Raw genomic sequence first — 11,114 nt, 5'->3', positions numbered from 1 at the left:
TAGGGTTTAGGGTTTAGGGTTTAGGGTTTATAATGAGCATTTTGCTTTTAATTAAATTTTTTTCTCTGGCCTAACTCTGAGATTTCAGGTGTCTCCGCAGACACCGTATGTTCAGGCCAACGACTCTTGTTGGAAATAAATAAATAAATAAATAAATAAATAGATAAACTCTTTGGAGCCCCTCTGTAGAGGGCAAGAAGGAGGGCCCTTTGAGGGGCCCCCTGTGGGGCCCTCTATTACACAGGGGCCCCCTGGGGGGCCCCTTGAGGGGCCCCTGTGGGGCCCCCTATTGCACAGGGGCCCCCGGTGGGGCCCCCACTAGACAGCGGCCCCACAGCGGGGGCCCCCTTGGGGCCCCCTAGGGGGCCCCCTGTGGGGCCCCCCATTGCACAGGGGCCCCACAGGAGGGGCCCCCTAGGGGCCCCCACAAGGGGCCCCCTATGGGGCTCTCAACCCGCTGTGGGGCCCCACAGGGAAGGACCCGTAGGGGCCCCCTCTGGGGGCCTCCTGTGGGGCCGCACAGGGGGCCCCCCTTGGGGGCCCCATAGGGGCCCCCTGTGGGGCCCCACAGAAGGTAGAGAAAGAAAGTAAAAGTTTTCTTTTAATATTTTTGTCGTTTTTGCTGCTGGGTTTTAAATTGGCCTTTTTGGCTTGGAGACAAAGAAACACACAAAAGTAATATTAATCAATTAATTAATTAATTAATTAATTGATTGATTAATTGATTAATTAATGAATTAATTAATTAATTTGGCACTTAACCAACTGATTAACTAAGTAATTGTTCAATTAAATTAATCAATTAGTAAATTAATTAATTAATTATCTTTTTAATATTATCGGTGTATCATTTGATATTCTAATTATTTGACTGATTATGTTACTGACACGTTGATGTGGGCAGCTAATTATAAATGAATAAACAAACAAACAAACAAACAAACAAACAAATAAATAAATAAATAAATAAATAAATAATCACCTGCAACAGCAGGAAGCCAACATTATTCTGGGGCCCCCCAAGGGTACCTTTAGGGGCCCCTGAGGGGCCCCCAAGAGTGCCTTCAGGGGCTCCCAAAAGCCTTCAAAGGGCCCCCATGGGGGCCCCCAAGAAAATATATCTTTGGGGGCCCCCAAGGGGGCCCCAACGGTCCTTTTAGGGGCCCCCAAGGGAACCCCAAGGGCCCTTTTGGGGGGCCCCAAGGGGGCCCCAAATGGTGCCTTTAGGGGCCCCCAAGAGTGCCTTCAGAGTACCTTTAAAGGACCTTCTTGGGGCCGCCAAGTGTACCTTTTGGTCTCTTGGGGGCCCCCAAGTACCCTTTGGTCTATTGGGGGCCCCAAGGGCCCTTTTACGGGCCCTCTAGGGTACCTTTAGGGGCCCCCCAGGGCACTCTCAAGGGCCCCCAAGAGATTAGAGCTTTTGGGGCCCCCTAAGCGCCTTCAGGGGCCCCCCAAAGCTGCCTTTTAGGGGCCCTTAGGCTGCCCTTTGGGGACCCCTTTGGGTACCTTTAGGGGCCCCCAATGGTACCTTTAGGGGCCCCCAAGGGTACCTTTAGGGGCCCCCAAGGGTACCTTTGGGGGCCCCCTAGGACTAACTTTGGGGGCCCACAGGGTATTGAGAATTTATTAATTTTTGCATGTATGCTTTTATATGTTCATATTATATTTAAATTTAAATTTAAACATAAATTAAAAACTATAATTACATTTATTTTTGTTTTATTTTGTTTGCATGCAGACAAACTGGACAGCAGCAGCTCGCTGCTGCTGCTGCTCTTTTTTCTGCTGCTGCTGCTGCAGCAGCAGCAGCAAATGTACCTTCTATTATCTTTTTTATTTACTTTAAAACTCTTCTTTAACTTTTCATTTCTAATTTAAATTAAAATTATTCCATTTGATTTTATTTTAAACACTTATGCTCCTGGTGGCGAAGGCCCCAAGACCATCTTGGCCGAGGGGCCCCGGGCCCCCCATAAACCCTAAACCCTAAACCCTAAACCCTAAACCTTAAACCCTAAACCCTAGCCTGCGCTTAAAGCCAGTGCAAGTACTTCTTAGCCTCAGTCCCAAACTTCTGCGATTCATTTATAGTAGGAAATCTTGCGCTCGAGGACCTAAGGCTAAACCCCAAACCCTAAACCCTAAACCCTAAACCCTAAACCCTAAACCCTAAACCCTAATCCCCAATGGACCCAGAGATCTACGCCCAGCGCGTGCTCTCTGCGGAGCCATGTGTCTCCAACGGTTCTTACTTTAGGATTGACGTGCCTGTTGCTGCTGCTGCTACTGCAGCAGCAGCAGCTGCTGCTGCTGCTGCTGCGGACAAGGCAGCCTCTGCTGCTGCTGCTGCTGCATCAGAGGCAGTCGTTGCTGCTGGCGGCAGTCCCGAAGCTGCAGCCGCAGCAGCAAAAGCAGCAGCAGCAGCAGCAGCAGAAGCAGCAGCAGATGCAGCAAAACAACAGCAGCTGCAGCAACAAACAGTGGGGGTCGAATTTATACACAGAGACCCAGCAAGCAGCAGCAGCAGCAGCACAAGCAGCAGCAGCAGCAGCAGCAGCAGTAGCTATCCTGTGTTTATAGGCACAGATATTTGCGGCACAATCGGCGAAGAAGTCAAGAGGCAGCTCCCGGTAAACTGAGGCTCTAAACCCCAAACCCTAAACCCTAAACCCTAAACCCTAGATATAAGCCCTTGGCGAAAACACCAAACCCTAAACCCTAGGCAGCAAACACAAAATTTTAAACTCTAAACACCCAGCACAGATATTCGGGCCTTTGGCCCATCGTTTTGCAGAATGGCAAGACTAGGGTTTAGGGTTTACGGTTTAGGGTTTAGGGTTTAGGGTTTAGGGTTTGCATGCAGGGTGCGTCTTCGTACTGGTTTTTCGTTGACTCGGAAGTTCTGAAGTTCCCTCAGCATCGCAAACGTATTAAGCAGCTGGCAAGGCAATTGTGCAGCAGCAGCAGCAGCAGCAGCTGCAGCAGCAGCAGCTGCAGCAGCAGCAGCAACAGTTGTGAGGTATGCGCGAGCTGCGGCAGCAGCAGCAGCAGGTGCGAAGGCCACTGCAGCGACTGCTGCCTTTGCTGCTTCGATTATCCGGTGCTGCCAGCAGCAAGTGACGGCCAGCAGCAGCAGCAGCAGCAGCAGCAGCAGAGAACGCCTTGCGCCTTCTTTTCTCTGTCTGGAGGGGAAGCTGCGAAGACACCGCAGTCGGCAGTTTACATCTGTGAGCTGCTGCTGCAGCTTTCCCAGCAGCAGCAGCAGCAGCAGCAACAACAGCAGCAGCAGCAGCAGGGAGGCTGCAACGGCATGTTTCACAGCAGCAGCAGCAGCAGTGAGGGCGACGAAAGCAGCGGCAGCAGCAGCGCTGGCAGCAGCAGCAGCTGCTGCCGCGTGTCGCGCGTGTTTGAAGGAGGGCCAGCAGCAGCAGCAGCAGCGCAACAGCAGCAGCAGCTGCTGCTGCTGGACCGATCTGCTGTTCTTGTTGCTGCAGGAGGAGGAGCAGCAACAGATCTTGTTGGCTTTTGCTGCTCGCTGCTGCTGCGGGGCCTGCGGCTGCTGCTGCTGCCCACGACGCTGCTTGCTGCTGCTGATGCTGCAGTTGGTGGTAATTAATTAATTAATTAATTCCCCAGCAGCAGCAGCAGCAGCGCAACAGCAGCAGCAGCTGCTGCTGCTGGACCGATCTGCTGTTCTTGTTGCTGCAGGAGGAGGAGCAGCAACAGATCTTGTTGGCTTTTGCTGCTCGCTGCTGCTGCGGGGCCTGCGGCTGCTGCTGCTGCCCACGACGCTGCTTGCTGCTGCTGATGCTGCAGTTGGTGGTAATTAATTAATTAATTAATTGAGGGTTCAGGGTTTAGGGTTTAGGGTTTAGGGTTTAGGGTTTAGGGTGTACATTTTATGCGCCTGCTGGCCGCCGCTTCCAGGTTTAGGGTTTAGGGTTTACAGTGTACATGTTATGCACCTGCAGTTCGCCGCTCTAGGGTTTAGGGTTTAGGGTTAGGGTTTAGTGTATAGGGTTTAGGGTTTAGGGTTTGTGTGCAGGCAAAACTGGAGTGAATGCGGGCGGCCTTAAAAACATGATTGGGACTTTTTTTGCTGCTGCTGCATGCATTATAGATTTAGGGTTTTTGAAAACCCTAAACCCTAGAGACGCCAGAGGAGGCTTTGCAGAAATCGTCAAAATAGGTCCCAAACCCTAAACCCCAAACCCTAAACCCTAAACCCTCGAGGTTCTGGCCGCAGTCGCCAGCTGCAGGCAGGCAGACAGTCTTTTGGGAGGGTCTTTGCGCACTGAAAACCATCATTTAGGGTTTGGGGTTTAGGGTTTAGGGTTTAGGGTTTAGGGTTTAGGGTTTAGGGTTTAGGGTTTAGGGTTTAGGGTTTAGGTGTTCTGTTCTCAGCTGCTGCTCTAAGCCCGTCTCTGCTGAAGCGCCTCCTTACCACAGACCCCATGGCCTTAGGCCTGCAGCAGCAGCTGCAGCTGCAGCAGCAGCAGCAGCAGCAGCTGCTGCTGCTGCAGCTGCAGCAGCACCAGGTGAAGCAGCAGCAGCAGCAACAGCGGGAGGAGCTGGAGCAGGGGCAGCCGCAAGAGCTGCAGCTGTGCCAGCGATCGCAGCAGCAGCAGCAGCAGCAGCAGCAGCAGGAGATGAATCTGGCCTCTTTGCTGCAGATTGTTGCTGCTGCAGTTGCTTTAAAAGCTGCTGTTTGTGCTGCTGATTTCAAAGAAGCAAAAACCCGCGCTGTTCTTAACCTGGGCCACACCATAGGTCACGCCATTGAGACTGCGCCTGGGGTCAACTGGTGAGGGTTTAGGGTTTAGGGTTTAGGGTTTAGGGTTTAGGATTTAGCGGATTCCATGCAAGGTGGTGCTGGGGGTTTTCTGTCGCTTGGGTCCAGCTTTGGGGCTGCATATATATATATATATTCAAGGTTGAGGGTTTAGGGTTTAGGGTTTAGGGTTTAGGGTTTAGGGTCTAGGGTTTAGGGTTTGCTTCATCAGGAACCACGGCGAGTGCGTTGCTGCTGGCTGTTTGCTGGAGGCTGCAGTGTCTATACACCTCGGTGTGGGGTCTTCTCTTTCTTTTTTTTTAATTCAATTTTGCTGCCGCCGTTTTGGCTTGCCACTAGGGCTGCCGCCGCAGCTCCAGCAGCAGCAGCAGCAGCAGCAGCAGCTGCAGCAGCAGCAGCTGCAGCAGCAGCAGCTGCAGCAGCAGCAGCTGCAGCAGCAGCAGCTGCAGCAGCAGCAGCAGGGGCTGCAGCACCGACAGGACGAGCTGCAGCAGATTGAGCACCCGCAGCAGCAGCCAATGCAGCAGCAGCTGCTGCAGCAGCAACCGCAGCAGCAACAGGAGCAGCAGCAGCAGCTGCTGCTGCTGCTGCAGCGCATGCAGCAAGACAAAAAAAACAAAAATGGCAAAATCCAAATGGTAATGCTGCAGGCCCCGGGGCGCTGCATTGCTTCAGTTGTGAGGCCTGTGTCTTTGCTGCTGCTGCAGCAGCTTTTTTCTCCTGCCATTAAACTTGTGGGGCCCTGCTGCTGCGGCTGCAGCGGCAGTGCTGCAGCAGCAACAGCAGCAGCAGGAAGCAAAAGGGCCTGCGGCGTTCGGCCGCTCTGCGGTGCTGCCACAGTGCCAGGTAGGCTTGGATTTGCTGCTGCTGCTGCTGCTGGCGCTGCTGCTGAGGGTTTGCTGCTGCTGCTGCTGCTTGTGCTGCTGCTGCACCTGACATCCTGCTGCTATTTCCTTTTGCTGTTTCTTCTCTTTGCTGCAGCTCTGTGCTGTTGCACGTGCTGCTGGTGCTGCGACTGTTCTCGATATTCTTGTTTTGCTGCTGCTGTTGCTGCCGCTGTTGCTGATGTGCTGCTGCTGCTGCTGTTGCTGTTGCTGCTGCTTTGTCAGGCTCCAAATCTGTTGCCAACAGGGCTTTGCTGCTTGCTGCTCTGTCCGTCGCCTTGAACAGCAGCAGAAACAGCAGCAGCAGCAGCAGCAGCAGCAGCAGGCGAGTGGTGCTGAGCCAGCTGCCGTGCTGCAGCGACACCGTGGCTATGGCTGTGGCGCTGCAGCAGCTCGACTTTGTGTCTTTGGAAATAAAAGAAGGTAATTATTATTTTTAATTCTTTTAAATTAATAAATTCATTTATAATTTAATCTATTTAATACATTTAAAAGCTTTTATCGCATTTAAACCAAAAAAAGATCTTCAAAATTAATCAAAAATGACATTTTCCCCTTTTTAGCCTTCCGTGTACACAGCTGCTGCAGCAGCAGCAGCTGCTGCTGCTGCTGAAACTGCTGCTGCTGCTGCAGCTACTGCTGCTGCACAAACGAAGCCAGTTGCAGCGGCAGCTGCAGCAGCAACAGGTCACATAAGGACTCAAGCTAAGGGGCAGCATCTAGTCTCAGGCTTCCTGTCTGTCCTTTAGGGTTTAGGGTTTAGGGTTTAGGGTTTAGGGTTTAGGGTTTGTGTGCAGGCAGGAGCCGCCAAACTTTTACCTGCGAGATAAAAGAAAGAAAAAGGAAACCAGATGAACCTCTTGCTGCTTCCATGCAACCGGTAAGCAGCACCAGCTGCAGCAGCAGCAGCAGCAGCTGCTGCTGCTGCAACAGCAGCCGCAGCAGCAGCAGCAGAATCAGAACCAACAACTGAAACAGCAGTGGCAGCAGCGCAAATACCCACAGCAGCAGCAGCAACAGCACACAAGCCGGAAGCAGCAGCAGCAGCGGCAGCACAAGCACCCGCAGCAGCAGCAGCAGCAGCAGCAGCAGCAGCAGAGCCTGTCTGCAGGCACTTTGAAGTGGAAGGTGATGCTTCAACAGCTTCTTACTTCTTCGGTTTTGCTGCTGCCACTGGCGGCAAGATTTCCGTCAATGTGTCTCTGTGAGACGGCCGAGCTGCTGCTGCTGCTGCTGCTACTTTTGCTGCCGCTGCTGATGTTGATGACGCTGCTGTTGATTGTGCTGCTCACAGTGCTGCTGCTGCTGATGTTGGTGCTGTTGCTGCTGCTGCAGCAGCTGATGGTTCTGCCCTTGCTGCTGATGGTGTTGCTGCTGCTGCTGCTGCTGCTGCTGCTGCGGCACTGGGTCTTTTGCTTTTTATTTCTCTTTTCTTCTCTTGTCTCTTTGTGGCTCTCTCTCCTTTTGCTGCTGCTGTCCCCTCACCCTTGCTGCCTCCTTTTGCTGCTGCTTCTGTTTTGCATGCAACGAACTTTATCTGCTGCTGCTGCTGCTGCTGCTGCTTTGCTTCCAGAGACTCCTCACTTCAGGGAGATCGCTTTTTCCCCTTGCTGCTGTCGGCCCTGAAGCTAGGGCGAGTAGACCAGCAGCAGCAGCAGCAGCAACAGCAGCAGCAGCAGCAGCAGCAGCAGGTGACATTTTGTGGGGCCTCAGGGGGCCCCCAAACCCTAGAAGGAAACGTGCTGATTGATATGAGGGGCATGAGCGACTGCGTGCCAACTCTTGCTGCTGTTGCTGCTGCTGTGTCCACCCTCAGCTGCTGCTGCAGTGCTGCTGCTGCTGCTGCTGCTGCTGGTCCCCCCGTGCTGCAGTGCAGCGACGCTGAGAAGCAGCGGCTGCAGCTGCTTCTGGAGCAGGAGCTCGCGTCGGTCAAGCAGCAAGCAGCCAGCAACAGCAGCAGCAGCAGCAGCAGCCAGAGTCTTGAGGAGGAGGATGCTGCCTTCAGCTGCTGCTGGACTGCAGCAGCAGCAGCAGACTGGCGCTACCTCTGCATGCACGGACTCTCAGGAGTGAAGTATAAAGAGTGCAGCAGATTAGAAGCTGTTGCTGCTGAGCTGCAGCAGGCCAACTACCCCGCCTGGGCAGCAGACGACTACTTAGCCATAGCTATGCCCCCGCCCCAGCTGCTGCAGCAGCAGCAGCAGCAGCAGAGGCAGCAGCAGCAGCGAGGTGAAACGGCAAGTGGTAGCAGCAGCACAACCAGCAGCAGCAACGCCAGCAATGGCATTAGCTGTATGAGCACCTGCAGCGCCGTCAGCAGCAGCAGCAGCAGCAGCGATATGACCAGCAGCAGCAGCAGCAGCAGAAGAAAGCTTTGCTTAAAGAGCTATGGGGACCACCGCTTGGCGATGTCCTGGGCTGTTCTTGCTGTCAGGAGACCCGACATATATGTTTTAGAGGTGGCTGCTGCTGCTGCTGCTGCTGCTGCTGCTGCTACTCTTGCTGCTGCTGCTGTCGCTTAAAGCTGCGCCCTGGTGTCAGCTGCTGCTCTCCTGTCTTCCTTTTTTGGCCCATTCGCATTTAAGCATTTGCACTTTTCATTCTGTTATTTTTATTTATTCATTTACTATTTATTATTTATTATTTATTATTTATTTATTTATTTATTTGTTTTGTTTGCTGCAGTGGCAGTGCGTGGCGAAGACTTTTATTGACTTCTGGAGAGAGGCACAAACAGCCCTGGGCCTTCAAGCAGTTCACATCTAAGCAGCAGCAGCAGCAGCAGCAGGGGAGCAGCAGAAGCACCTACTGAGGCAGCAGCAGGACAGCAGCAGAAGCAGCTGCTGCTGCAGCAGAAGCTGGGCTGCAGCAGCAGCAGCAGGAGAGCAGCAGAAGCAGCTGCAGCAGGACAGCAGCAGAAGCAGCTGCTGCTGCTGCAGCAGCAGTAGTGCACCAGCAGCAACAGGTCTTTGTGTCACCAAGCTGCAAAGCGCGCGGGCTGCATGCATCAAGCCCACAGACACACTGAGAAGAAGCCGCAGCAGCAGCAGCAGCAGCTGCTGCTGCTGCTGCTGCTGCTGCTTATGCTGTTCTCTGGGCCGGATGCGGTTGCTGCTGCTACCGCGCCGGCAGCAACACATGAACGCTGCTTCACACTGTTGCTGCTGCTGCTGCTGCAGCAGCAGCAGCGAAACATTTGAATTTAGTCTGGGAAGTGTTTTGCTGCTGCAGCAGCAGCTGCTGCAAAGCATTTGACTTTAGTTTGAGAAGCTTGACTTCTGAGGGAAGCCAAAAACTGCCTCAAGTGCCTAAACCCTAAACCCTAAACCCTAAACTCTAAACCCCAATCGTAAGCCACTGAAATGCCCTCAGTCTGCAGCAAACTGCAAAATAAGGGCTGCAAAGACACAGAGGCCTTTGGATGCCTGCTGCTGCTGCTGCTGCTGCTGTTGCTGCTGCTACTGTTGCTGCTGCTGTTTCTAATGCCTCCATCTGCGGTCCGAAAGAACAAGCAACTAACGAAATTGACAACTAAATTAAAAAAATAAATAAATAAATAAACAGACAAATAAACAAATAAATAAATAATAATTAAAAATAATAAACAGTGGATTGGTGAGGGGATAAAAGAAAGATGAAAAGCGCCAAATTATTTGCTGCGTCTCCAGGAGTCTCTTTTGGCCTTGGCTGCTCGCCAAGAGCGTCTTGCTGCTGCTGCTGCTCTTGCTGCTGCTGCTGCTGCTGCTGCTGCTGCTGCTGCTTCTGCGCGGCCCCCCACAAAGTCTATGCGGCCCCCAAAGGCTCGGGCCAGAGGCGGCGTCAGCCACACAGCAGCAGCAAGCTGCAGCAGCAAATAAAAACAAACAAGTAAGTAAATAAATAAATAAAAGATAAAAATAAACAAATAAATAATAAATTAATAATAATAATAAACTAATAAAGATAAAAAATAAAAGTACGAAGTAAGAAGAGCAAATCAGCAAAAGTGTCCGAGAGGGAAAAATGCAAAAAATGAAAAGTAGAAAGAAAAAAAGGTTTGGAAAAAAAGGAGTAAAGAGTTTATTGAGCAGGAGTTCGTGGAGATTGGGAGGAGAAAAGAGACGAAAAAAGGGGGAAAAAAGAAAAAAATGAATTTAAAAAATAAAAAAAGATTAAAAAATAAAAAAGAAATTCAAATTCTTTTTTCACCTGCAAAGGAGTCAAAGCCTTCGCAGCAAAATACGCAAACAGCGCAGGGCCAAGAGCTCTTGGCGCGTCTGCAGCAAACAATTAAATCAAACCAATTGAATTCATTAAATTAATTAAATTAAATTAAATTAATTAAGTTAAATTAAATTAATTACATTTAATCAATTTAATTAATTTATTCCATATTGAGGGGGGAAAAAACGGCAAAGAAGCAATTGCGGACTGTCTAGACACCTGAAATGGCGAGTAAACTCATTTTTGAATTTCAAATCTTCAAGTTAATTTAATTAAATTTAATTTTATTGTTTTAGAATTAAAAACGATTAAATTAATTTCAATTAATTAAATCAATTGTTCATTTAATTCTTTTGTTTGATAAAAAGTCTTCAACAACAGCAGCAGACACGAAGAGTACAAGTGCATGCAGCAACCCAATTACAAATAAATAAATAAGTAAGTACATAAATAATATATAAATAAATAAATAGATAAATGATAATTGAATTAATTAATTAGTTTAACTAATCAGTTGACAGTGGAGATAAAACAAACAAAGCAACGCACAAACGAGGCAAGGGCAGAGGCACCAGCACAGCAGCAACAGCAGCACTGCAGCAGCAGCACTGCAGCAGCAGCAGCACTACAGCAGCAGCAGCACTGCAGCCAGCTGCTTCCCCAGCCGTTCCTGTGGGGCCTCGAGGAAGCAAAAAGGGTAAAAACGAAAAGCAAAAAAAGCATTGAATTAAAATAAAAAATAAATTAAAATTTAATTAAACTAAATTGAATTGAAATTAAATTAAACTTCACCTCCCCCCTTTTCCTCAAAAATCCGCTGCAGCCCCACAGCAGCAGCAGCAGCTCTCAGCTGCGCCTCCGGAGCAGCAGAAGCCAAACAGAAAAGGCCCAGCAAAGTCAAACTGTGCACTCTGAGCAGCAGCAGCAGCAGCAGCAGCAGCTAGCTAGCTAGCTAGCTAGCTGGAGACATGGCTCGCTGTGGCTAGCTAGCCGTTAGCTTGTGGCTAGCTGGTGGCTAGCTAGTAGCTAGCCCCTAGCTAGCTTCTAGCTGGCTGCTGGCTAGCTGCTGGCTAACTGCTGGCTAGCTGTTGGCTGGCTAGCTGCTGGCTAGCTGCTACGCAGCTAGCTAGCTAGCTAGCCAGCTGCAAGCTAGCCAGCTGGCGAGCCAACAGCTAGCCAGCTAGCTAGCTACCTACCTGGCTAGCCAACAGCTGGCTAGCCAACAGCTAGCTAGC

General features: G+C 50.8%; 2 protein-coding genes across 2 annotated transcripts in view; one reads left to right on the top strand and one right to left on the bottom strand.

Annotated features, from left to right (window-relative positions):
• Positions 1-2,186: 2,186 nt before the first annotated feature.
• Positions 2,187-8,624, top strand: ETH_00015150 (AROM polypeptide/ shikimate-quinate 5-dehydrogenase, putative; the record flags this gene model as incomplete). Its single annotated transcript, XM_013373445.1, has 11 exons — positions 2,187-2,630; positions 2,864-3,608; positions 3,709-3,822; positions 4,046-4,189; positions 4,405-4,804; positions 5,004-5,638; positions 5,902-6,099; positions 6,474-6,556; positions 6,613-7,043; positions 7,250-8,135; positions 8,400-8,624. 11 exons carry the CDS (start codon positions 2,187-2,189, stop codon positions 8,622-8,624), a joined length of 4,305 nt encoding a protein of 1,434 aa, XP_013228899.1.
• A 701-nt stretch (positions 8,625-9,325) lies between these two features.
• Positions 9,326-11,114, bottom strand: part of ETH_00015145 (uncharacterized protein) — a gene marked incomplete at both ends in the record, with an annotated part of 3,374 nt that continues 1,585 nt past the window's right edge. The window contains 3 exons of the mRNA XM_013373444.1: positions 9,326-9,517; positions 9,865-9,932; positions 10,672-10,790. Coding sequence (XP_013228898.1) covers positions 9,326-9,517; positions 9,865-9,932; positions 10,672-10,790 — 379 coding nt within the window. The remainder of the gene's footprint in view (positions 9,518-9,864; positions 9,933-10,671; positions 10,791-11,114) is intronic.

This window comes from Eimeria tenella, genomic scaffold (genome assembly GCF_000499545.2).
Source record: "Eimeria tenella Houghton genomic scaffold, Eth_scaff147, whole genome shotgun sequence".
Lineage (NCBI taxonomy): Eukaryota > Apicomplexa > Conoidasida > Eucoccidiorida > Eimeriidae > Eimeria > Eimeria tenella.
The sequence above is the reverse complement of the archived record's forward strand: the minus strand, read 5'-3'. Positions and strand labels throughout refer to the sequence as shown.